This window comes from Athene cunicularia (genome assembly GCF_003259725.1).
Source record: "Athene cunicularia isolate RWA chromosome 19 unlocalized genomic scaffold, athCun1 chr19_part1, whole genome shotgun sequence".
Classification (NCBI taxonomy): domain Eukaryota; kingdom Metazoa; phylum Chordata; class Aves; order Strigiformes; family Strigidae; genus Athene; species Athene cunicularia.
Window position 1 is genome coordinate 8,176,840 of NW_020799124.1, and position 25,405 is coordinate 8,202,244.

The following is a 25,405-nucleotide window of genomic DNA, read 5'->3' on the forward strand; positions in this document are numbered from 1 at the left end:
GGGAGAGGTGGGTCGGGGAGGCCTTGCGGGGAGGAAGGGGCATCGCAGGTGGTTGTTAGTCTGTGAATGTGCTTGATGTGGAGCAAGGGCGGCTCCCCGGCGCGCACAGGGAGGGAGGATCGTGCTCCGGAGGACGCCCCGCTCGCTGCTGCCGGGAAAGGGGCTCTCAGCCTGGGCCTGCGGTGGGACGGGGGAGCCCTCCCGGCCCCGGGAAGGGGGCACGGCGGGAGAGGGGGACAAGGGTGGTGATGCTTGTATCCAGAGACATTTCTCGGCTGGGCAGGACTCCCGTCATCGATTTGGCCACGGCAGGTGAGGTGGGGCTGTATTCACCGTGTGTGTGCGACCAAAAGGCACCTCAGGAGGTTGAGGTCAGGATACTTGGAGTGGACAGTTGGTTCCTGTGCTGGAAGAGACAAAGAAAATGACAGCTCTTCTCTCAAGGTGGTATTTACCCGTGCAGGAGGAAGCTAAGCTTTCCCTAAAGGTTTTTGTTACAGAAAGATTATTTGTTTCAGGTTTGGGAGGAATTATGGACGAGGAAGTATTTTTTTTCCCCTTGGAATAGGTTATAGAAGTGTGTGTGTGTCGGAAAAGCTGCAGGTAATGCTTATCTTGGAAGATGGGATTGAAGAGACAGTGTTTAGTGTATGGGATGTATGGGAGGGGGCGAGAGAGGCTGCTCATAGTATAGAAGTAGGACGACTAGAGAGGTTTTTTTTTTTTTTTTTTTTTTTTTTTTTTTTTTTTTTTTTTTTTTTTTTTTTAGAGAGCAGATGAGTTTCCCTGGGAAAGCACTCTGTTAGAAAAGGGCAATGTATTCTTAATTATGCATATCTAGGGAATTGTGTGTGTTGGTTGGGGTTTTTTTTTTTTTGGTGGAGTTATATGAGAAAGTGCTTATCCTCAGGGATTTCAGTATTTTGGCCTAACTTTAAAAAAATTTAATGCTGAAGGTGCTTAGGTTGTGGATTTTCTTTCCTACATTAAGGTCAATGATTGCATGCTCATCCTTCCAGAGCACTATCGGGAAGGTAAATTTACTTATCATACTTGTAAGATCAGTGTTGGTATGGGTAGGTCTTGTGTACTTTCTGGTGAATAACCATTGTTTATTGTCCTTTTGACTTTTCTTCTGAGAGCTACAGAACAATTTCCAACAAATTTTCTTTTTGGCTCTTGCAGACTATCTGACTGCAGGTGTACGGTGGAACTGTGCATTGTACAAATGTTTGCTGCCTCTTGACCAGGAAAGGTAGTTGTATGTTAGTAGTACATTAGAAGTTCCAAGATGGATAGATTTTATTTTGTTGTTGTTTAAAAAGGAGGCCAAAAGGTACAAGCAAAAACTTGTAATTTGATAGATTGATTAAGTCTTTCTTATAGGAGGTATGGATTGCTGTCTTTCTCGTGCTTTCTGGCTGTGGGAAGATGAGGATGCTGTAAATAAGGCACATGGTGGGGGGGGAAAGCTGGCTGCAAGTTGGATGGATTCGGCAAGTGATTGCTGTGTTTTTGTACTAAAGAATTAGAGCTCCTAAAATGGCTCCTCTCTCCCATCTTCCTTTGGCAGTAATAGGACCAGTTTGGGTTTTTTTTATCCACTTTGATTACTATATTATTGTTCTCATGTGTGTTGATTTAATTTTTAAGTAACTTCCCAGAAGTGTTCCTTGAAACTTCTCTATTTTAATGTGGAGAAAATACTGAAGAAATTATTATTTAATATTTTTAGTTGTCTGTACTGAATTTATTGCTTAAAGGAGTAGTATAACCTCTGATTTAAGATTACCTGTGACAAAACTGGATTAGTATGTTCCCCTAAGGAAAAATAATGGCTTTTTATAATTACTTATGTTGATTATAAATACCTTATGTCTTCTTTATTTGTGCAAGACACATCAGCTATGATGTTTTTGTTGTTGAAAGCAAGTATAAAATAACTATTATTTCTACTGTAGTAGAAATAACATGTATGGAATAACATAAGAGGATTATAATACAGAATGTGTATTTTATTCTAATGCCCATACTGAAATGAAAATGAGCCCAAGAAGAGGGGAAGGAATAGCACAAAGAAATAGGAAAAGAATGGACATCAGGTCCTACCATGTTTTTGTACTTTGGCTTAGTATAGATGTTAATAACCCTCTGATTCTTTTGTGTGGGGTAATAAGAGTTTCCATATGATAACAATCACAGAAAGGCTAAGTGCATAGTCCTTTGGCTGCTGGTGTAGCTTTGTGCACTGTGCAGTGAACTGTTAGCTAATGATGTCAACCTGTGTTGCAAGTAGGTGTGTGCTTCTCATTGATTCTGGTCAAGGTGCTTTTCTTTTTAGGTTTTAATTAATATATGTGTTATCTAGATTGTGTGACTGTAACAGTAATGCCTTATTTTTCAAAATATTTTTATTTTTGAAGGTGGTATGCTCTGAGCCTCCCTGGGTTTACTTCAGATCCGGGTGCTTGCCATCTCTGAAAGTAAGGCTACCAAGCAAAATAATTTGGCATAGTTCTTTCCCTATCAGAACTCTCAGGCTTTAATATTATTCCCCTTCTCATGTTTGGAAAATGCTTCAGTGAAGAAACTGCAGTTAAATAAAACACTAATTTTTCAAAACTGAAATTAATTACAATGTTATTCTAATTATTAAACTCTTCTTACTGCACTAGTAAACTTAAACCATTAGTACAGTCCGGCTGACAAATAGCATATCCATTGATAGTATTCTGTGATAAGGAAAACTGTTAATGACACAGTCTATCAAATGTTTTAATCAGAATTTGCCAGCAGAAGGAATTCATACCGTACTGGAGTAACTTGTTCTTACCCCTGTGCTTAAACCAGTGAAAATGGTGTCTCTTTGTGGTCGGAGATTATGCCAGCTCTCAGCTGGATATAGAAGATTGGAGGATGTTGCTGTATTGATTTTAGTGCCACTAGCAGTGCCATGAGCTGCATTATTTCCCTGTGGCAATAACAGGGGATCCTGACAAGAGACGAGACTTGCTGTCGCTGTACTTTTTGCACTGTTGCTGTACTTTCAACATATCCCAGAGGCTGAGCACTGCTAGTGGAGGGGTCTGGGATGTCATGTAGGAAGTTAAGTAACAAAACTTAAGCCTTAGATAATTTTACATTTCTAATTATTTTCCTTGTAAGTATTACTTTTAAATGAAATTGAAGCATCTAAAAATGCTATTACTCATCTTTAAAAGCTAGGTGTGGTTGGTGGAGGAGTGGTTTTGAGTGCTGAAGTTCAGCTCTGTGTTGTTGATGTAACTGTCAAATGTTAAATTTTTCTCGTGAGGAGTAACTTCAAAATTGTTGGTACTTTCAAAGAACCAAAAAATTTCTTCCCTCCTTGGCTTCATTTTGCTTGGTCCTTGTTTTATTATTATTTATTTTTATTAATATTTACTGTATCGTTATTTAGTATGTATTAATAATAATTATTAAATTAATATATTTTAAATAAAAGCCCATGAACATTCACGGGTTTTTTTAAGCTGTGTGTTTTTCCATGTCAGTTCAGTGGACAAATCTGGGATTTGGCTTCAAAAGCAAAACAAACACCTTTAATGTACATGTTTCCACCTTTTAGAATTTCTAAGGAGGTTTTGATCCACTCAGCAGGTCAGTTTGCTCCAGAGTGGAAATATGCACATTCAAGGTGTCTGTTTTCCTGTTGAAGCCAAGTCCCAAATCTCTCTCTTAATTTTGAAAAATATCGTGACCCTTTTCTTTATAATTTGCTGTTGACTCTTGTGAAGGCACAATGGGTATACTTTAACATGTGGATTGACTCTTGCATTTTAAACACTGGAAAACAGAAATTCTTTGCCCGTTTTTATTGCTTCTTGGCCACTTTACCATCGTCGCAGAGAAGATGGCCTTTACTCAATCTTCTCTTCCTGTTCTGGCCTGATGCCTCAAGATGCTTCGTTGCTTTCCCATGGCCCTTTGTGGGGGGAGCGGATTCCCACTGTGGAACTAGTTTGTGTGTGCTCCCTCAAAAGTCATTGAAGAAGGAATTTTGTCTTAAAACTTTTAAGAAGCTAAAACAAACAATGTGTCTCAGCATGGGAGTGGACCAAATCCCATAGGCTTCATAACATGTGATGGTTGAATGGCAGACTTCCTGGGTTTTCACTCCATGCATTTTATTTAAAAATACTTCTAAGATATGAAGTTTTCTATATTACATTTAGATATTTTATTATATTTGTTATTTTCTTTAAATAAAAGTATATAGGGTTGTGGTTTTTTTTTTAAAAAAAAAAGCATGAGGTTATGGCATTACTCTGACTGAAGTCTTCCAAGATAAGAACTGCTAACATTGATAAGCAGCACTTACTAAGCAGACTTCTAAGCAATGTCTGACAGCCAGATTGGAAAAAAAGATGACTAGCTATAAATGCCATTGTATGTGTGTATTTAAGAGGAACATCTTTCACTCCAAAGGTCTAGTGCTTCATAGTCTTCACTTGCAGAATTGGTTTAGTTTCCGATTTAGTGGTGTCTGAGTTAACATAAGTCCTAGCTTCTGCAAGTTATTCTATAAATTGTAAGCATTGTGTAATTTTAGTCATGGTATAGTCAGTTAAGCATGATGATGAATTATCTCTGGAAAAATTGAAATAATTTGATTGACATAGGAAGAACAAGTGAGCAGCATACCCTTAGTTAATATTTCTGTCTTTCAGAAAAAAGAGCATTGCTTTTTACTGAAATATACCTGGTGCTTGAGAAAACTTCTGGGTTGTCCTGTTGCTTTCTTAGTGGTGCCTATACTACCTTAAGAATGCCAAGCTGCAGCATGACTGCTAATATAATGAGAAATTGCTGTGGTTGTTTTGTTTTGTTTTTTTTCCATTCATGTCTGCTTCTGTCAGGCACAACTCCTGTTGGCATTCAACTGACGTGTGGTGCTGCTTCTCTCCTTCTTGCCCCCATCCTATGCTTGTCTTCACTGGCTTGATGCCTCCAAATACAACAAAAAGGAAAAATAAAAGCTTTAAAGTCATTCTTCACATCTGTTTCCATCTCCCCTGGCAATTTCTGCTTCCACATAGTTAAGCAGTAGCAATGTGGCCTTACTTGACCTTTGGTCACAGATTTTTCCTCTCTGGTCAAACAGCCAGTCATTTGACCTTGTCTTAGGCAACTACTGCTCCTCAGCTAATCCTCTGGTTTCCTCAGTCCTCCTTCCCAGCCATCACCTCATCTTCTTTAAATATTGCTCTCCCTCTCACAGGCCTTTTGCAACCTCCAGTCTGTGGGTGTCCTGTGTACCTTGCCCTTGTTTTGGCAGCTCCAGTCTTTGCTTGCTCTGCTCTGCAGTTAGCACACCCTCACTCACTCTTCGTTTCCTCCATGCCTCCATCCTTCTTCTAGAGAAAATCACATGACCGTACGAACTTCCTCTGTGAAAAATATCTTTTCCAAACGGCATTGTTCCCTAGCAGTGCTGAATCTTAGCTGGTTTGCTGGTTATTTAAATACCTTTTCCTTTATTTAAGATCTCTCCAGTTTCATTTACTAAGAAGGGAAGACCTTGTGCTTTACTCTTGGTTTAGAGCAAGTACTCGTCTGCTTTTCAACCCTGCCTTATACATGCTCACATTCTGAGTGTATTCTCAGAGCAGGTTGTAGTATTTTGCAGACAGTGAACTTCAGTTACTCATTTATCATGAGTTTGGCTGAGATCTAATTCTTTAATACCTTGGTATCTTTATTTGTAAACCAAAGCAGTTAAGCGCCTCACAGATTGCAAGAATTAATTGCTGGGAGTTAATTTATGTTTCTTGGAAAGGTAAAAAAAAAAACAACATAAGAGTTCCATCTTTTGACTGTCAGAGCAGTTCTGAAAGTTGGTGTCAGTAGGGAGCAGGGCAGGAAACCCTCACTGCTGCAATTATCATAGCTTGTTTTGTTCTGTGGGCAGTTAGAGCCCTGTCTTGTCTTGTGTGTCTGGCATTGTTAAGAAATGAAAAATAACTAAGATCTTAAAAACAAAACAGAAGCAACCTGCACACACAGAAAAAAAAATCAAAACAACAAAATCAAACCGACCCAAAAAAATCCCAAAAGAGCAGCCTGATTTAGTTACTTAATAAGCAGAAGAGCTTTGCCTTACTGTGGTGAGTCACACTGAGAGAATAAAAAAAAATCCACCTGAATTTAAATTTCTTAATATTTAACTTCTTGTTATATTTTGTGGTTTCTGAAAACAGCAAAATGCAATAACAGATAGAAGTTTTACATGGCAAAGTGAATCAGAATCAGTAATGGAAAGACAACAGAAGCATTAACTGTGTGGTGCTCCAGAGGGAACGGCCTGTAGGTGGGAGAGAAGGATTAACTGAGGATCAAACCAAACCAGCTTTGTTAATTATAGCGGTGGTGCCCGTGCCTTTGAGAGAGTGACCTGAATAGACTGTATGGCTTTTATTGCATCTTTTGTCTATACATGTTTTTAACTTACAGATAATTGCAAGAAGACTTGAAATGCTATTTAAATGCCAACAAAAGAGAGAAATCTGCAAAACAAGAAAGAGAGCTCTTTCACCATCTTATCTAAGTGTTTCCCTGTATAACTGTTTACCTACCACACCCATGCCTTGGTAAGGTAACTATGTATTTGCATGGGTGGTCACCACTGAAATACTTCTCAACAGAAGTGATTTTTGTGTTTCATTTTAATCTATGCTACATCAGTGCTGTGCAAAATTATTAGACGATCACCATGGTTGGTTACTTTAAAAAAGAAAAAAGATACAGTAACTTACAAACAGTGACTTGGGTACAACCACAGATTGTAAAACAATCCTCACGTCTGTATTCTCAGTCTCATTGGTTTAATTTACACAGGAAGAAACACAGATGAGTGCTAGAAGTTATTGCTCAAGCAATAATTATGTTAACCATCCACTATAAATTTTCATGTCTGGTACCCTGTAAGCAAATTGTCTTTCCTAAGGCCTACTGAAGTTCAAATTAGACTCCCATTGACTTCAGACACAGGAATTGGAACATTTATCTTGCATTAACAGTAGTCAGTGCCAAAATCTCTGTGATATAATTTAGCTGTGGTGTTACTTGGTTTATTTTGATGAAATATGAAGCATAAATTTGGCTCTGTTAGTTCAAATCATTTTATAAGCTGGCATCTTTATGTCATGTGCTACATTTTTTAAATTTTCTTTTAAACATTGGTTTCAAGTAAGGTTTTCTTAATTGTCAGCTTGCAACGTCTGTCTATATCTTCTTCCTTGTGCTGTATCTAGAGATGAGTGCTAAATTAACGGGAAAGCAATTAGCCAAACTCTGGATTCTGTGCTTGACTGACGCTTTTAGCTGTGAACATATTATAGCTGTCTGTCTGGTCTTCACAGCTTCTGTTTGAGTTTTAGATGAAACTGGAGATAAAGATGCTAAATCTCTAAGTGGTGTAGAAACTCCTGGTGTTACAAAGGTTACATTTATTTGAGGCACTGAGGCTTACATTTAGCTGATGGTTCCTCAGGAAGGGTTGTAGTGGCACGTTATAGGGTCTAATCTAACTGCAGTTTTGTACTAGTGTATTTGCGTTCAAGTAAGAGAAAATGGGAGCCTAACCTTGTTCTGGAATACAAATGCTTTCTGATACATTTTTATCTACAGCTCTAGGTTTTGTCCCAGCCTAAATGCAAGTATACTGGAGACGCTCTTTCAGTTGCATTTTTTCAAAACCTGTGTGTATACAAACACTGATGGGAAATCTGAGTTTTGGAATTTGCTTTCTGATACAGATTAAGTTTGTAAGCTTCCCCTGGAGAGTCTGAATGGAAATTAGGATTTGAGGAAGGTCATTTATCACTTACAGTGACAGGCATCACATCTTAAAAAGTAAGTTCTGCTGCATGACTACGCCAATCTCAGTTGCCGCGAGGGGAGAGTGCAGGACAGAAGGAAGGCCAGGCTATTTCTTTGGGCCAGCAGCATGCACTTAGGTTTAAACTGGTTGTCAAACTGTACACACAGGCTGTGGTTTCTCAGCGAAACCAGCCTATAAGGTTGCTGCTGCTGAAAGGAGTGATCCTGCTCTCTTCCTGCTCCCACAGTTGTGTTCCCACCATTTCCTTTGTGCCAGCTCTGCGCGTTGGACTCATCAGTGAGCCAGTTCAGCTCAGTCACCCAGCTGAGAACTACTCACTGCTGGATTAATGAGTTTAATTGATTTAGTGAAAGACCTGATGAGCATTAAAACTAGCATAAAGGAAGGGGTGGAGACCACACAGTAGTAGTATGAGTGCCAAGGGTATAGTTCAGACTTTTTTTTCCTCTCAGTTTAAACCTCACTGTCATGTCTCTGCCAGTTCTGGTATGTGCTCAGCCAAGTGATAAGTGTGATCAGGGACCTGGTTTGGCTGAAAATTGATTTGACTCACTCCCCTCTCACCCCCCAACGTTTTGCTGTATCGCTTCTCTGATCCCATCACTCTACAATCTCAAATGTTCTTGTAGCATGGTGGGGATAAAAGGCACGTGTGGTCAGGGTGACGTGGGAGCGGTGAGTTGCCCTTTCAGATGATCACCAGTACTTAACTTGTTTTAAAATCATCATAACTGCGGGCTTAGTAAATCTTTGTGTTCTATATTGCTTATACACTAGGCATATTTTAAAATTTTTGAAAATTTCATGCTGGAGGAGGATTTTCTTACTTTGTCAACTTAAATGAATTCCTGAACAGTTAAAATGTAGCAAAAACTATGAATATATAGAATGATGGCTCTGTTTTCTGGCAAGAATTATATTACAGAGACTTGGGGGAGTAGCAGTCTGTTGTTCTGAGGGCAACTACTAAATTGCTGTAGAAACCTGACTCCAAATGATAGGAACTGTATCCTGTTCCTTATCAAATAAAGATGTTAATCATCTTTTATTATTTGTCATACTGTATTTATCATCACAGTGTCTCCATAAATACATCTGGCAACAATCTTTTCCAAGTCATTTATTAAGATTTATATCCTTTAAGTGGTTACTCTAAGGCACTGTGTTTTCGTGTCTACAACCTGCTTTTCTGACAACTAACACTTTTAAATTACTGTTCCTTGAAAGTAAGTCTTCACTTGTTCCCTTTCTCAGTTTATTCCCTGTCTACCAGTTTGGGTGGCCAAATATGTGGAAAGGGATAGGGAACCACAGAAGGAAAGAAATTTGGTGTTAGCTCCCTTTTGTGGTACTTGTTTGCATTCATAACTTGTGGGTTATGTTATTATACTGCTATTTCTGAAGATTTTCTGGTACCTGTAAAAGCACAGTAGGGCTGTATGGTAGCTGCACACGTGAAAAGGAGTTTGCATGCTATTATTAATTATGTCAGCTTTTGAAAATGCCCACAAAGATGCTGATTTATTTTAAATGGAAGACTCCTCATACCTGTAGCAATGGTAAACTTAGAGAAGCCAATGCTTATATAAATTTCACAAACAGTGACTTCTTTTTGTTTTTTCTCTGCATCATTTTCTTGGTCTAGCTATGTGCTTATCTCTGCAATTGAATATTTCATTTTTGTTACCTTCCTTTGAATTTTTAAGTGTGTTAGGTCATCATTAATTTGTTCTTTTTGCTCAGAAATTGGAAAGCAGAGTATTTGGGGTGGTGTGTAGCCTGAATGCTCTCAAAGTTACATCTCAGTTGTTGTCCTGCAGCAAATGGCAAGACAGCATGAGATCTCAGACTACTGCTATCTGGGGGAATTTATGAATTAATGGAATGGTTTTGGTTTATATATTGAATTACTTCATCAGAGAGAACAATGCAGTAGGGTTGTTTGGTTGGTTGGGTTTTTTTTCCTGAGACCTGAGTCATACTTTATTCACTTTTTTTCCCAAAAAAGGACAGTCTTTAATATATATGTAGGGAAAGTGATAAACATAAGGAGTCAAAAGAGGATTTTTTTTTCCCCCTCCCACTGAAAATGAGTCAGCAATTAAATTATCTTGAAAGAAAATCAGTACTGAGTTTGTTGTCTGGGTTTAGCAAATGTTTACGTTTTAAGAATACATTTTACTAGTGGTGTTCAGAGTGATAAATTGTCTAAGTGGCCTCCTGTATAGTGAAGAGCATGTAAGAATCTCTCCCTAAATGTCTGTTAATCTGAAATATTCTTATTTGATCGGAACAGCAGATTTCTGATCATTTACTAAAACAGTCAATATCCCCAATTTCATTTTTTTCTTGCAAGGCTAGACTGAAAACCTCACTGTCAAATCTAATTGCCACACGAAGTGATTTAATCCTGTTCTGGATTTTGTCGTTATATCATACAAATGATGAGATGTGGTAGTATGGAAAAGCTTGGCAGGAGCATTTCTGAGTAAATACAAAGACTCGTTTACTATTTTCAGTATCGCTTTGGTAAGGAAGAATTAAGTGACCTGATGTTTTTTGGGGACTTGCTTTAAAATACTGTGAAAGGGGAATAGGTGCCTCTGCTGGAGGTCTTTTTACAGGCTGAAGGAGACTCCTCTGCTTAAAATCCCTTATGCTGAATGTTTAGCTTAACAGTTAATGAGGTAGGACAGACTGATGAAATAAAAGGAGTGGTGAAAGTGTGTGTGAATGCTGACATGTTTGACAGATGCATTGTTTAAGCTTAGATATATTAAATGCTTGAAAAGCTTTGCCAAGGGGATCAAGTCAGGCTGTGACTGCAGGCTATATAGATCTACCTAGGCTAGCTTTGAGCTGATAGTGGTGTAATCGTAGCAGCAATGGCACTCAGCACAAGCTGTGAACCCTTTTAGAGAAATCTGACTAATACTTTGATGCTTAACCTTCACTGAGTTTTGTGTTGCCATCACCATGCTCTTGTTTGCTCAATCAGTGACTAGTCTGAGTAAATGTATTCAGCCTGTAGAGTAAATAAACCTTTCATAAACCCAAGAAGTCATTGAGCTTTCTTCCTGCAGTCTTTTTTAAAAATTGATCCACTTCTAAAGAGCAGTTACAAAAATGAAAAATTGTTAAAGCAAGGGGAATAAGATGCAAGCACTGAGAGAGCAGGGAAAATGCTGATGATTGTGATGAGATTGGCAACTCGGTTCTCTCCATTTTGTGTGGCTGTAAATGAATTCAGAGTGTCTGTGTTCACCAGACTGTAGCTTGTCGTTGACTTTTGAAATATTCTGATATGCATTCAAGCTTACCAACACTGTGTTTCTGAAAAGATTCACTGATGGTAGCAGCAGGATGCAACCAAAATGCTTTCTATAGAACACTTTCTATTGTGGTCTGGTTGACTTTTCCAACACTGATTCATCCACTGCTCCCTATTTAAGTTATCATTGAATTGATGAAGCACAAAGTGTGGTTGATTCTATTGGAAAAATGCTAACAAGTGGTGTTTTCCTCAAATTTTATGTGGGATTGTTCTCCCTACCTGCCAAAACATGAATGGCAGAAATAAAATAGTGTAAAAACTAATGATGGCAAAACCCCTTACGTGTTGAGTTGAAACTTCTGTGGAGAAAATTAAGCGTGTGCACAAAGCAGAGAGGTCTGATGGCAATGCTAGTTAAACAGTGAAGGAAAGAACCAGCTACTGTGGTAAGGGATGTAGGAAAAGGTAGTCTATAATAATGGAGGTAGGGGACTGTCCTTGGGAAGAAACAGTGCTTTTAGCAAATTAAAGATAAATTGCTGGAAAAAATTCAAATCCGCTTCTGTCAACATGAACGTAAGTGATTAACTGCTTTCCAGTGGTACTTGATGTGAGTGAACACTGTTCCATTGCAGCCTAATATAAATAATGTTTAACTAAGCATAAATTTTAAGCTAGACTTAAGTTACCTGCAGCCAGGATGACTAAATTGTGTAGAAGTGGTGAGGAACATTAGTCATCACATGAAGTGGGCTTATCAAAACTGGGGGGAAGTCAAGTGTGATTCCCCTTCACAGAGTGCAAATGGGGAATGGAGATTTGGACCCCAGAACAGCAACTGCCTGGTTTTGTGTCCAAGAAAGAAGATGAGGGAGGCAATAGCAAAACAAGGAAGTAGTTAACATGTTGTGAGCACCATGAAAAGGGAGAAAAATTGGGAAGCAGAAGTGGAAAAAAAAAATGGGAAAGGAGGAACAGTATGTTGGCTTTTCCCATGTAATTATGCATGAAGATGTTTGTTGTATAAACATACTTTGAGGAAGATTTCAGTAAGAATGGTTGCACATGAAAGATACAGGACAATATGTTGTCTTACTGACAAGTGCTAAGTGACACTTTTAGCAATTGGTGTTTGACCTGAACCTGGAAATGCGCTGGTGTTCTTTTGCCTGCCATACACTTCTGCGTTGGTTTAAACCAGCAGCACCAGATGTAGCTTTGGTGCAACATTTCATAGTGAATAGCAGCTACCCCAGCTGGTGAAACCAGGAACAAGATCTTTAGAGATGAGATGATGCACCTGTGAAATGCAGGCAACTCATGTAAAATGCCATGAAGATGGTCATATCAAAAAGCCATGCAAGTTTTTGCAATATTGTGTCAAACATTAGTTGTTACTGTGTATGGATATTCAACTGTGCATGGATATTCAATGGATATTCAATTAATCCATTTAAGGGACCCTTGTTTTCTCTTCCCTTTGTTTTTGTTCTCTTGATTGTATTATAGAAGAAGATCTTCTTATTTATTCAAACACCTCCATTTCTTTAGATTTTAATTATTTTTCTTTTTTTTTTTTTTCTGAGGTCCTTAATGTAGCATGTCATACAGTGTTTAACATAAAAAAGGAAAATAAAGAGTAGGAATGAGACTACAAATTATAATGGAAAGGTGTGTTTCAGTCATTCAACTTCAGTGAAAAAATAATATTACTTTTAAACTTTAATAGTATATTGCAAGCTTCCACTTGATGTATTAATATAATATTTATAATGTGGTTAGATGTTTGTAACATACAGTGCTTAGTTGAATGTTTTTGATCCTGCAATTACTGATTTACTGCAATAAATAAAAATATGTTGTAATAGATATGATGCAGCAAGGCTCAGTTCTGCATTGTAAGTGATATCTGCATTTGTCAGCAACACAAAGTTTTTTTTTTATGTATATAGCATTAAATTTGTACTGGATTGTTTGCCTGTGAATGTTTAGTCAATAGAGAACAAACAGTGAATGTCAAATAACCTTCAACTGTACAATAAACTAGAAATTGTTGGATGAGTGCAGTAATGTCTCTTAAAAGCCATGCTGCCCAAAATGGGGAACTGCCTAAGAGTTACTTCTGCAGAACTACTTGCTGGTGGTAATGTTGGCAAGCAGTGGCATGTCTTCTGTTGCACAGCTGCAGGTTAGAAATTTTTTTTTTTTTTCTCCTTTCTGTAGTTCAGTTACCATCGTTGCATGCAGTGAAGTACCCTGGAAAGGAGAGATGTGACAATCCAAAGGGGTTTGTTGCCACTCTGAAAACGAAGGTGTCAAGTGAGAAGTCTGGTGTAGTTCTTTGTCCCCAAATAAATCTAGGAAAGTGTATGTAGACCAGTAAGCTTTAGCCATTTGTCCAGGTAAATGAAATTTTGATACTTCCAAATGCAACTTTGAAAAAGCAAATAATTCTATTCTTGCTTTTTTTTTTTTTTTTTTTGCTGCTGAATGTGGACCTTACACACAACTGCTATGTGTAAGGGCAAATTTTGTTCCTTGAAAATAAGCAACCTTCATTTCATGTCAGGAATTATTTCTGTTCAACGTGTTTATTAAAAGAACCGTAATATATTCCTTTACATTTAGGTTCCTGTTACAGAACAACTGTATTGGAGTATATTTTAAGAGTGTGGGTGTTTTTGTCTTTGTTTTGTTTTTTTAAATCAAATTCTGTTTGAAGAAAATAAAGAAAAGCTTTTCCCGTCTAAATACATGTCCTAGTGGCAGACTTTTAGATTAAAAATTTATACAGTAATATAATTGTGGCTTCAATATGATGTCATGATAGATGAAAATTAGTACTCTTAGGAAATAAGCATGAAGAAGAATGGGCAGCCATATATTTTTATTTTTCCATCCTTCTGTCTCAGGCAATCCTGACAGGAAAAGAAAGAGGTGGAAAACAACAGAAGAATGATAGGAGGGATTTTTTTGTCTCCAAAAAGTTTATTGTATGTATAGCTTTTTTTTTTTTCTGATCTGTTTTTCAGATTTCAGCTATGTAAGACTGACCTCTTGATGTCACGTTTGACACCTTAAATGTCAAGTAGAAAGCTTTGTAGCATTAATTTTATAAATAGACCCAGTACTCAAAAATAGTCTTATCGATAATCAGCTTTGTCTGTCTTAGTTCTGGAATGGTCACTATACGTTTGTGTAACTGGGAACTCTGTCATACATAAAATTTAATCCTTCTGGGAGCTGATCTGTGGAACAGCATTTAAGTAGTCAGTAAGAAATGCGTGTTTGTTCCTGTGCTTCCCTTGAATTGAAATTTTGCTGTGTAGTGGGTTATGTGAAAGTTGTGTCTTTTTCACTAGAATTCCTCTTTGTTCTCGAGTAGTTTCATGGTTCTCCTGTAAATTGATGACTCGACTCTGAAATGAATTTTGCTGCCCTTCTTTTAAGTTCTTACACCTGTTTAAGCCACATAACAACATACGCTGTACTTTGCTATGATGTTACTGTTAAACAGGGAGATGGTGATCCCTGTATCTGACCTGAAATGTCTCTGCAAAATCTGTGCTGTTCCTTAGAAACAAAGCTAGTAATTTAATTGGCATGTCTAACTGTGTCATTAGTAGTCTATTTGCCCTAATACTCGGAGGAGGGAGAGGGGAAGTGTTATTTACAGCTAATAAATTGTTGGCCAAAGGGAGTTCTTGTTTACTTGTTTGTTTTTCAGTTTGGCATGTCAATTTTAATTTAAGTTCTTCTCAATGCTATTTCAGGAGTTAAGAAAATGGGTCTTCAGGGGTTTTGTTTGTTTCTTGATGAGTTAGGGCCCTAATTAGGGAATTAGGTCTTCTACACTACTGCTCTTATGAAATACAGCATGTTCTGTGCCTGTTCTGATCTGGTGTGTAACACTGGATCCTGTTTCAGTTGGGCGTAGCTCCAACAGAACTGACCGTCTACCGGGCTTTGTTTACTGCATACTTCATTGGTGTCGTTAAACACTGATAGCTGCATTTCTGTGCCTGGAAATAGGAGCGTAGGGACAGCAACGCTGGCAAGTTAATGACTCATGTCACTGCAAAAAATGTATATTTTGGTTCTGAGGGTATTTTTTTTTAAGTTGATAGCCTATGATGGCAAATAAAAAGTTTTCTTTTTCAGCTCTGTTACAGACCTGGGGTGAGTTGAACCTAAATTAAGAGCAAGAAGTAAGCTATAAATGACAAAGACCTAATTGAATATCTATGAATGAGTCCATTTCCTGCCATTGCCTTCAGTGAGTTTCTGGGCAGACTTTGATCAGTGTGATGTAGCCCGTGGTTACCTGCATCTGGCAGGTTGGATTTGCGTTCATGCTGTCGTTCTGGAAAGTGGAGTGGCTGCGTGGCCATCATGTAGATCATACTGCCAGAAAAGAAAATATTTTTTTGTAAACTTAATCACTTATACTTAGGTAGAAAGGAGATTAGTTGCCATGCTATCATAGAAAATAAACCTTCTGCTTTTACTTTTTATGCACGCGCATTTTAGGGTCTTGATGTATGGCAGAGCATATTCTCCTCAAGTTCATGTAGTTGTATCACTGCAGCGTTGTGGGTATGCTGCGGTCTGTCCCAAGCCGTATACATAGCACAGGTGATAAAAACACTTTAAATTTAGTACCTGAACAAAAGGAATGATGTTAATACACAGTTGCAGTGATGCATGACCTGCAGTTGAGAGTTCAAACTGTTCATTTTTTTAATGCCTACAGCTGGTTCTGACAGCTGCCAGAGCTCTGTGGTGGGGGGGGTTGATTATTTATTACTTTTATGCATAACTGCCAGGCTGCGGAGAGGGGGAATACTGTAACAACGTAATTATTTAAATTGCATTTCCTGCTTGGTGACTCTGCCATCCCTCTCTCCGCTTGAGCGGGAGGATTTAAAAAGAATGAGTCTGGTGTTCCTCCAGGTTGAAGCACTTGCACTTGTGGTGTCCTCTGTCCTTCCATCCTCAGCAGAAGCAGCTCTCACCTCTGGAAGAAATACAACTCGGGTGCTTTGCACAACAGCTTTCTGAAGGGACCAGTAGCACAGCTGCTGCTGTCTCTCTGCGAAGGAAGGATGGAAGGGGAAACAAGTAAACAAAGAGTGCTTGAGTTGTCTTGGGGGGCGAGAGGGTTGACTGATGTCTGCAGTTGATTTGTTAGCTTTCAGAATTAGTAATTGTAGAATTCAAGTTTTATATGGTCTTCAAAACAGGTATTTGGGAGGTGAGCAGTGTCCAGATTCCTCCTTGTTTAGTTTTGAATGTGTGCGTGTGGCTTCCAGCCTCCTGGCGGGTTGCTGCAGATGCAGAACTGCCTGGCCAAACCTGTCAGGTTTAGCCACCTGCCCCTAACCCCGGCACAGAGCTCACTTTGGACTTTAGTGCCTCTAATAGTTTCCTTTCAAGAGCTGAAACTGTGAGATCAAAACCACCTCCTGAGAGCCAAGCGTGGCTTTTCATTCCTCAGAGGCGTGAAGCAGCGTGGCTGCGCAGGGCCCTGGCCTGGGCCTGCGAGCGAGCTGCTCTCCCTCGCGCTGCGGGAAGCAGCTCTGCTGGCAGCATCGCCGTCTCAGAAGTCAGCGGGGAGTGGAAATGTAGGCAAACCCTTTCCCTTTGGAAGACTCCAGCAAAAGATCAAAGGTAACGCTTTAGCCTTGGGAAGCATTTTTGCTACCTGGGCCCGGCTCCATGTGTGCTATTTCTTTCCTGGGTTTGTTCCAGCCACTTTCCTAACTCACTTGAAGCTTTGCTCTCAGTGTGTTGTCTTTGCTACAGGTTCCTTTAATTTTTCCGGAGAATACTCCTGTGCGGTTGGCTTTGCACTATACCCGTAGGGGTTGTTGGCCAGAAAAAACTGATGTGTTGGTATTTAGTGATAAAAAAACAAAATGATGATTTCAACAAAGAAGCAACATTAAAATATCTTCAGTCCTGTATCTACATATACCTTTTTTTGGATACAGAGTTGAACAGATTAAGTGCTGTATTTTTAACACCATGAGCCCTCGTAACCAGCAATCAGTAAAATATACCTGTGCTTTTAAAAGGTCCTTTTGTTTGTGTCTGCTCTTACTCTAGGTCATCTGGTACTAAAAATAAATATAGCTCACCCAGTCTCAATGGCATTGACCATCCAGTGTTTTACCACTCTAAGCTCTAGATCTAATTCTGTCTGCTTGTAAGTCTTAAATGTTTGATGCTGAAGTCGTGTAGCCTTTGTATGATGTTTTCACTACTTGCTTTTGGTGGGAAGTGTGTTGGGTGTGATACATAAACACTTCTGATGGATCGATATTTTATTTATCTAGTCTGTTCTATATAGAGGCTATAACTGAAGAGGTGATTCAGCTTTGCACGACAGAGTTGGAACATGTCCATGAAATGCTTTTGTAGAACAGATGAAGAATTGTGTAGAGGAATGTTATTTGTCCAGTGCATTGCAGCATGGAGATAGATTTTATTTTTTTTCTCCTAGCTCATCTGTCTTGTTTCTGTTTCATATTTGAACTCTGAGGTGTGCAGTATGAAACTGTCTGGCACCTAAACTAGACCTATACTGCTTGAGGTGCAAAGAAGTTAATATTGCTCATGAAGATCAATATTACAGAGTTGGTGGTTGTATGGGATTTTTATGGCATCATACCATGGTGTTGTGTGTTTTTTTCAATAACAACCACATTGTAACAACCTGTAGGTGCTTTGTGGAGTTCATACTGTTCCCTTTTTTGTTGTACCACCAGATCAGCTGCTAATGTTGTAAATACTGGAAAATAGTGTGATGGATCTGTGCCCTTGAGGATTTTTCTTTACTTGCTGGAAATGAGAGTTTGATCTTATGATCGGTTATTTCTCCGTAGATTGTGGTCATCTTCTGGCAGACTTCTCTGAGTATAGTCTGGTTCACTTTCTTTTAGTGAATGTGCAGAACTGGGGACAGGAAAGATTATGGCACCTAATTTTTAGTTTATGGGTTTTTCTGTGCTCTGTTCTTCCATAGTTGTTAGCTGAGTGGCTGCCACTTTGCTTCTTTGACCTCAACCTTTTAGAACTTGATGCTTTATTGCTCAGGCTTCACACACTTGTTTCTGTGCCTCGTGACTAAATTGGAAAGAAGCACCAATAGAAATAATTCTGGCACTTTTTCCATTTCTTCCTTCATTTTATCTAAAAAATTGTGGTTTTCTGTGGGACATTGGCAGGGAATTCTGTAGGAAACAATCACATGCACCTCTAGTGCTGTAAAGATGTCTGACTACAGTATGGTGCTACAGTCTAAGAAAACTTATCTTCCTTTGTTGCTTAAAGAACTTTGTCCTGATGTATCATGGGGCAGCAACTGAGCTAATGGGTAAAGATATTTTAAAAAGAATAAGCCTCAAACTTGCAGAATGGGATGCCTTAACTGTTAGTGATGTACTTTCTGTTTTATTTTTTAGTTGCTCTTCTACAACGGGTAGCAGAATTGGAAAAGGTCAATGCAGAATTTCTGCGGACAAAGCAGCAACTTGAGCAAGAATTTAATCAAAAGAGAGCAAAATTTAAGGAGTTATACTTGGCTAAGGAAGGTAAGTTCTCAATTCTCTGAATTACTCTAAAGTTTATTAAATTTCATCTTCACATAATGCCTGTATAAAGAATAACATTTGTAATGGCAACTACTACTCTCCATTTGCTTTCTGGTTTGTTTGGGTTTTGGGTTTGGGGTTTTTTTGTGTGGTTAAGGATACTTAGGATTTAAGGGGGGTTTTCTACTGGGATAGTCGACTGCATATCCAGCATGGTTAGTAGGATAGGGCATTGTTGTTGTGTCTGATTTGCCAAAAATTGAAAAGTGATGGTAGTCTTTTAAACAGATACAATAAGAACATAAGAGACAAGGAGAGTAAAATTCAGTAGGTGGCTATTTAGCTTCCTAGAATGAATTTTTAGAATTAAATTTAAAAATTTGCCTGCATGGATAGGAGTCAGCAGAGCAACTTGGTACATGCAGAAACACCACCACTGAGTTTTAATACTAAGTTTCTGAAGTCCTGGTGTGCTCGTTCTCTCTGAACAGCAGCTGATCTGGTAAGTGGAAGAACGTACTCTAGATGGTATGCTGTTTGTACTTTGTGCTAGCTTTTTTATGTAGTATTAATTTGTCTTAAATTTCCATCTGAGGTAGAATGTAAGCAGACAACATTATAAAAGCTTTAATACCAGCCAAGGGCATCTATTTCAATAACACTCTTTACAGGAAAATTTGAACCGTATGAGCCCAAATATCTGATAAAGAACTGGAAAGTAAAGACGCCTGTTGTTCTGAGAGTCAAATTGATTTGTTTCTGATCCTGATGATTTTCCTGTCCTTAACATATGAAAGTAGAGCCAAAAAATAATGCCTTAAGACTGCAACTGCTTGTGTAAGTTTGAGAGCAGAAATACAACAGGCATAATAAAGATCAGATCATACAGAAGGCCTAATTCTTTGTGTTTCTAGCAGCTCAATGAAAGGAAATTTAAGATACAAGACACTACTGATGAGATCAGCAGTAATTGTCCCTATTCAGAACAGTAAAAGAATAGAAAATAAAAATAAATTGTGACGAGGGATAAAAAAATAATCCAAATTTCACATGTACTGAAGTGAAAAGATACCAGAGGAGAATATACAAGCAGTTACTTTGGTTTGGGGTTTTTTTTTGGCCCCGAGCCTTTTTTCCCCTCCCTCTTTTCCAAAACCATTTCCTAAGTGTATATTGGGACTGTTGCAGCCCATTCTTAATACTAAGTAACTAACATTGTAAAACTAACTAATATAAATGCTGCAGGATTTTTTTAAATTAATAAGAAGATTAATGCTATTTTGAGTACCTGATTAGCATTGGGTTCCATATTCTTTATCAAGGAGTAAGGTGTTGGGCACCAGGATTGATTAAGCTTTTTGGTATTAGGGAAACACATGGCAATAGCTTGGTGTTTGTTGTATGCTGCCAGATGTTTCTGCTGAAAGTGATTGCTGTTGAAATAGGCTATGTGGGCATAAAACTATACTTTGTGTTAGTGCTGTTGGAATTAATTGTATAATATGTATCTTCCAGAGATTTTTTCTTCAGATTAAGTGAAAACTGAGGAAGATAATGTGAAATTAGTTCAATTTCTGTTTATAGGTGCAACAGAGAAGCAGTAGATGTTCCATTGAATGTATTCCTTATTTTAGTAGAAGCTCAGTTTTAGCTAAGCCATAGTAAAGAGGAAATTAAGCTGCATGTATTTCTTATGTGGGTTCCATGTAGTGGTCTCAGAGTGTTTCTGTTCAGGAAATATCAAGTGTTCTATCCAAACTCAGGACCAAGTTGTTGCCAAAAATGGGGGAGGAACTGTCTTCCTGTCTGTTGTTCTTTTCCAGATTTATTACCAGAATGAGTTAAATAATAATGAAGCACAGTTCACTTTCATCAGGTCTATTGGTCATATGTATCTACAGTGTCTGCTTTGTGACTGCCTTGATGAGAAGGTACTTTTTTAATAAAAGACTAGGGCAAGCAAAGTCAAGCAATAATGTTCCCTACAGATACTAATGTTTGTTCAGTTGTTATGGGTAGATGCTTTAATATCAGTGCTTCTTCACCCCCTTTTAGAGCACTGTTCTTTGCCATAGCAACTATGGATACTCTTCAGATTGAATTTATTAATCAAACTAAATGTAAATAACACTCTTTTTCAGAGGACTTGAAAAGACAAAATGCAGTGTTGCAAGCAGCCCAAGATGATCTGGGACAGTTGCGGACCCAGCTGATGGAGGCTCATGCTGAAATGGAGAACATCAAAGCTATAGCTACAGTATCTGAGAATACAAAGCAGGAAGCTATCGATGAGGTGAAGAGACAGTGGCAAGAAGAAGTAGCTTCGCTACAAGCTATTATGAAAGGTAACAGCAACCAGACAAGCTGCTGCTGCTAAGATCAGACACCTCTTTAGTATGTGTTTAGTGACTTGTGCCTGCTCTTGCACAGAATATGGATAGCTGCTTTTCACAGCTTGACAAAACTGGGCTATGGAAGTGATGGATGAAGCATAGTTCCTAAGTTCTTAAAAAGGAGCTTGGTGTTTTTTTTTTCTGTTAATATGAAGGTAGAATTTAGAAGGAATCATGGCAATGGGAACTCCCACATATATGCAAAACATTTTTGAGAGACTATGAATGTGATACTTCATTCTTCCATGAAGATAAGTATAATGTATGTAATTTGACAAGTCTGAAAGCAGCTTTAGGCTGACAGCGTGATTCTCTTCTCTCCTTCTGTGTAAACAGGGTTCTGCTGTCAGACAGTTAAGTATTCCTCCAGTATTATCACATGGACTTTGCTCCAGGCTAGGGTCTGAACATGCTACTCTGTATCAGTTGTGGGACTTTTTTTTTTTTTTCTTGATGGTTCAGAACTATTCTTTGTTTGCTTGTCGCACAGCTTTTGATGTTTCTGAGACAAACTATGTGCAAGGAGCAAAATGGGGGCAAACTGTTGCCATAACTGGCTGTTTTCTTAAAGGTTGACAAATGAGGTCACAGTATCCTGAGCCTCCAGCCTGTTGGCTGTAGACAGTCTTTCCATCACCTGATTGTGCTTTTCCCCTGGAGAAGACAAATATTCATGTATATTCAGTACACAAATTTCTGTTTGTTTGAATGGTACAGAATGTGTTGATCAATAGGATGTTAGACCTGTTCATTATTTTGAAATTAGGAGTTACAAAGTTTTGGGGGCTTGTTTGTTTTATGTTCTAGTGGTGGTACAGATTGAGATGCAGTTCCTCTGGATCTTTTGCTTCTGTGGTTGGGTTTTGGGGCAAGAGTCAAAGGGAACAGAGAGGAAGTGAAAGTTCACTGTTGTCGAAGTTTTGATCATTTATGACGATAAATCATTGACTGGTTGGAGATGGAGTTCCTAAAGCTCTTGTTTTTAACTTACATTGAAAATAAGTTTTGAAAATGCTGTTTTATAGAGACTGTTCGTGACTATGAGCTCCAGTATCACCACAGGTTGGAGCAAGAGCGAGCTCAGTGGAATCAATATCGAGAAAATGTGGAACGGGAAATAGCAGAGTTAAGAAGGCGACTGTCTGAAGGTCAAGAGGAAGAAAACCTAGAAAATGAAATGAAAAAGGTACATTGAAATCTACTCAGTTTCTGTTTCAAGATACACTTGTGTTGTTATGCATGAGTTCATTTCTAGGGCCTGCTGTAATTCCTCAGAAATACACATAGCCTCGCTCTGCCAATTTTCAGCTCTTTGTTCATGGAAGTCATCATGACCTAATCCTGCATTTAAATCCACAAAGGTATTGCACCTGATTATATGGATTCAGTAAGAGCAGCTGAGATTCAGTAAGATTGCAGCTGAGAAGATGGTAAGGTTTGGCCTTCAGCCTGTAAAAGCAGAAGGCCTCATAAAGTCTCTTGTCATAATGTCAAATGAACTCAAGTAAATCCCCCTTTAGGTTTTTCTGGATTGACTGCAGATGTATAAAATTTCCTTTACACTTCTGCACCTTGTCCTTGTTTGAGTTGACACGCCTCTATGCCTTTTCTCAGATCTTATAAACTTCTTTTGAGTTTTTTAATGGGCACTATATCTAAAATGTCTTTCATCTTTCTTTAAGGTAAGCCATGTTTGTGCAGCATGGTACTGCTCGCTTCCTAGGAAATACAGAACCTTGCTGTTACAAAACAGGCACTAGCTAATGAAAGATATTTGCCCTGGAGTTTGGAAAGATTTTGTTGTTGTTGTTGTTGTTGTTGTTGTTCAAAGATCTGTGACTTAGAAGAGTTCATAGAAGTAGATTGAGGTGCCTTGTGTTGAGTTTGGATTTTTTTTTTTTTTTAATTGAGTTTGAAAATTTGTTGTATTTCTTTTAGGCAGGAAGGAAATTGAACCTGGTGTAATAGATCAATGTTTTGGAATCTTGGTTTATCATATAAAAACTTGCATTTCAGTGAATTTGTCTTCTCAGTGGGCTTACAGTAGTCTTCAAGGTACTCTAAGAAAATTTTAGTGTAATAAATGATCCTGTATTCAGTAAATGAGTCAACTAATGTCTGATAATCTTCCACATCACTGCATTTCTTTGTTTTTGCTTGCTGTCAGTAGAAGAAATGCAGTATTGAATATCATAAACATTCCACATAAGTGTTTTACTTATTTTTACTGTGTTGTAACAAGCAATCAGTATTAGTGTTGCAAAATGGAATTATTTTTCTGAGACTTATAAAGAGATTCGTGAATATTGCTAGTTATAGTTGCATAATTGCTGTTTGGTATTCAGTGAGACTGCTCTTCATGTAGTCCTGATTTATAAAGGTAGGAGTCAGACTAAAGTAAATCTGCCAATGTTCTAACTACAGAATTACTGCCGCTGGAATTTTAAGACATAAACTGGTTTTAAGAGAAGGTTTTAGTGCTATTAAGAGAAAAAAGTCTGGAAGGACTGGAAGGAGGCTGGAAGAAGGTGAGTCTTGCAGAAACAACCTAGAAGATGCAGAGTTCATAGTGTAAAAGTCCCAGCAGTGCCTTACCAACAAACTGCTGGTAAGATTTTTTTGGAAAGTGATCTCTCTTGACTGAGAGAGTCTTTCCAATGACTAAAATCTCAGTGCTCTTTTTTTTTTTTTTTTTTTTTTAAACTCTGAATGTTCTGATTAAGTAACAGTTGGAGTTGCAAGTTGCTCAGTTGACAGAGCAGCTCACCTAAACTTAGCAGCTTCATTATGTGCCATTTAGCCTTTAGAAGTTTAGTGTAACAGCTAAATAGCATTTTCAACTATACTCTTTTAAACAGGAAATAAATATCCCTTGTGCTCCTAAAGCAAAAGGTGATTGGTTTATTGGTTTATTAATCTCTGATTAATATGATCTTGGAAAGCTTTATAGGCCCATAAAGCAGAGGAACATGTACTTTATGTAATAGGAGGGGGAGGGGGAAATCTGGTCTTCCAGAGCACAGCTTGAAATAATTGCTGAAACTGCTTTGCATGGGTTTTTTAATCTTCTTTGTCATTAAACCTGTGAAGGTATTTTTTTCCTCAAGGAGACTAAGAATTAGATCAGAATTAGGAAAAGGACATTCAATTTTACCTTAAAACAAATGAACAAATCCCAAGCCTATGAAAAACTGTGTTTGGCTAGCAAAATAATGAATATTCATGACTCAGCAGTCAGTGTGAAAGGATGAGTTTTCTTGATCACTTGGGATGTGCTATTTGAAGACTTGTGATCAATTCCTCATGCAAAATGGCATTTCCAGCCAACAGTGTTGTATTTATCCTACATCTTTATATGCTCCGTTATAAGGATGGATTTATTATTTTTTTAAGGCATAAACTTGGAAAGAGTTTTTCAAAAATATCTTCATCTTCTGGCCAGTTCTGAAGACTCTCCAAACATACCAATGGAGTAAAAATTTTAAAAAAGTACTTTTCTCTCTGGGTTGTAAGTAGATGCTGTACCAGCATATAATACATCACATTTCTTAAAACTGGCATAAACCATACCATTGTCTAGCATTCTCAATAAGAGGTGAGAAGAATGGACAGAGCAGAGACAAGATTGCAGGCAGTATGTTTCAGTCCAGGATGCTAACCTTATTGGCTCTCCTGACTGGATCCTATCTCTGTTCTTTTGTGTTCAATTTGGCTATAAAATCCATTTTAAACTATAAAGAAAATCCATGAGATTTAGTACTGTATCCATGTAATTGCTAACAATTACGCTTGTTGTCTGCATACTTTTTCCCCTGAAGGAGATGAAGGATAGATAATAAATGTTGCTCTGAACTCTGCAAATACCTTTTCGAATTTAAAGTTTATTTATTTGGTTGAGCATACAGTTTTGGTATGTGTGCTACCAGGCTTCCAGTATGCATGTTATTTATCCTGGTTTAGAAGTGCTTAGAGCAGGCGGGTAATGTTTTGATAAGCATGCTATTTTGAGCTGTATTTACTAGATTTTGACTACTTTGCCAGAGGTATCCAAGTCTAGCCTGCAAACCTCTTTTTGTCAGAAAGGGTGTGTCTGATGGAACATATGAACTTGTCTGGAAGCAGCTGTTTTGCTTTTCTGTATAAATATATTTCAGGTTACAAATTGCCAAATCTCTGTAGAAAACTTGTGTGTTCTGTGATTTTTATCACAGAGCAACTATTTCTAAGAAATCTGTGTTGGAAACTTTGTGTGTATTCTATA

General features: G+C 38.1%; 1 protein-coding gene across 2 annotated transcripts in view; it reads left to right on the forward strand.

The window, feature by feature from the left end:
• Positions 1 to 199: 199 nt before the first annotated feature.
• RABEP1 (rabaptin, RAB GTPase binding effector protein 1) overlaps positions 200 to 25,405 on the forward strand; it is a 49,368-nt gene continuing 24,162 nt past the window's right edge. The window contains exons 1-4 of one of the 2 annotated variants that reach the window (XM_026861399.1): positions 200 to 312; positions 18,623 to 18,751; positions 20,893 to 21,096; positions 22,170 to 22,330. In XM_026861399.1, coding sequence (XP_026717200.1) covers positions 249 to 312; positions 18,623 to 18,751; positions 20,893 to 21,096; positions 22,170 to 22,330 — 558 coding nt within the window. In that variant the 5' untranslated portion in view covers positions 200 to 248. The remainder of the gene's footprint in view (positions 313 to 18,622; positions 18,752 to 20,892; positions 21,097 to 22,169; positions 22,331 to 25,405) is intronic. The other variant, XM_026861398.1, reaches the window with a different exon arrangement.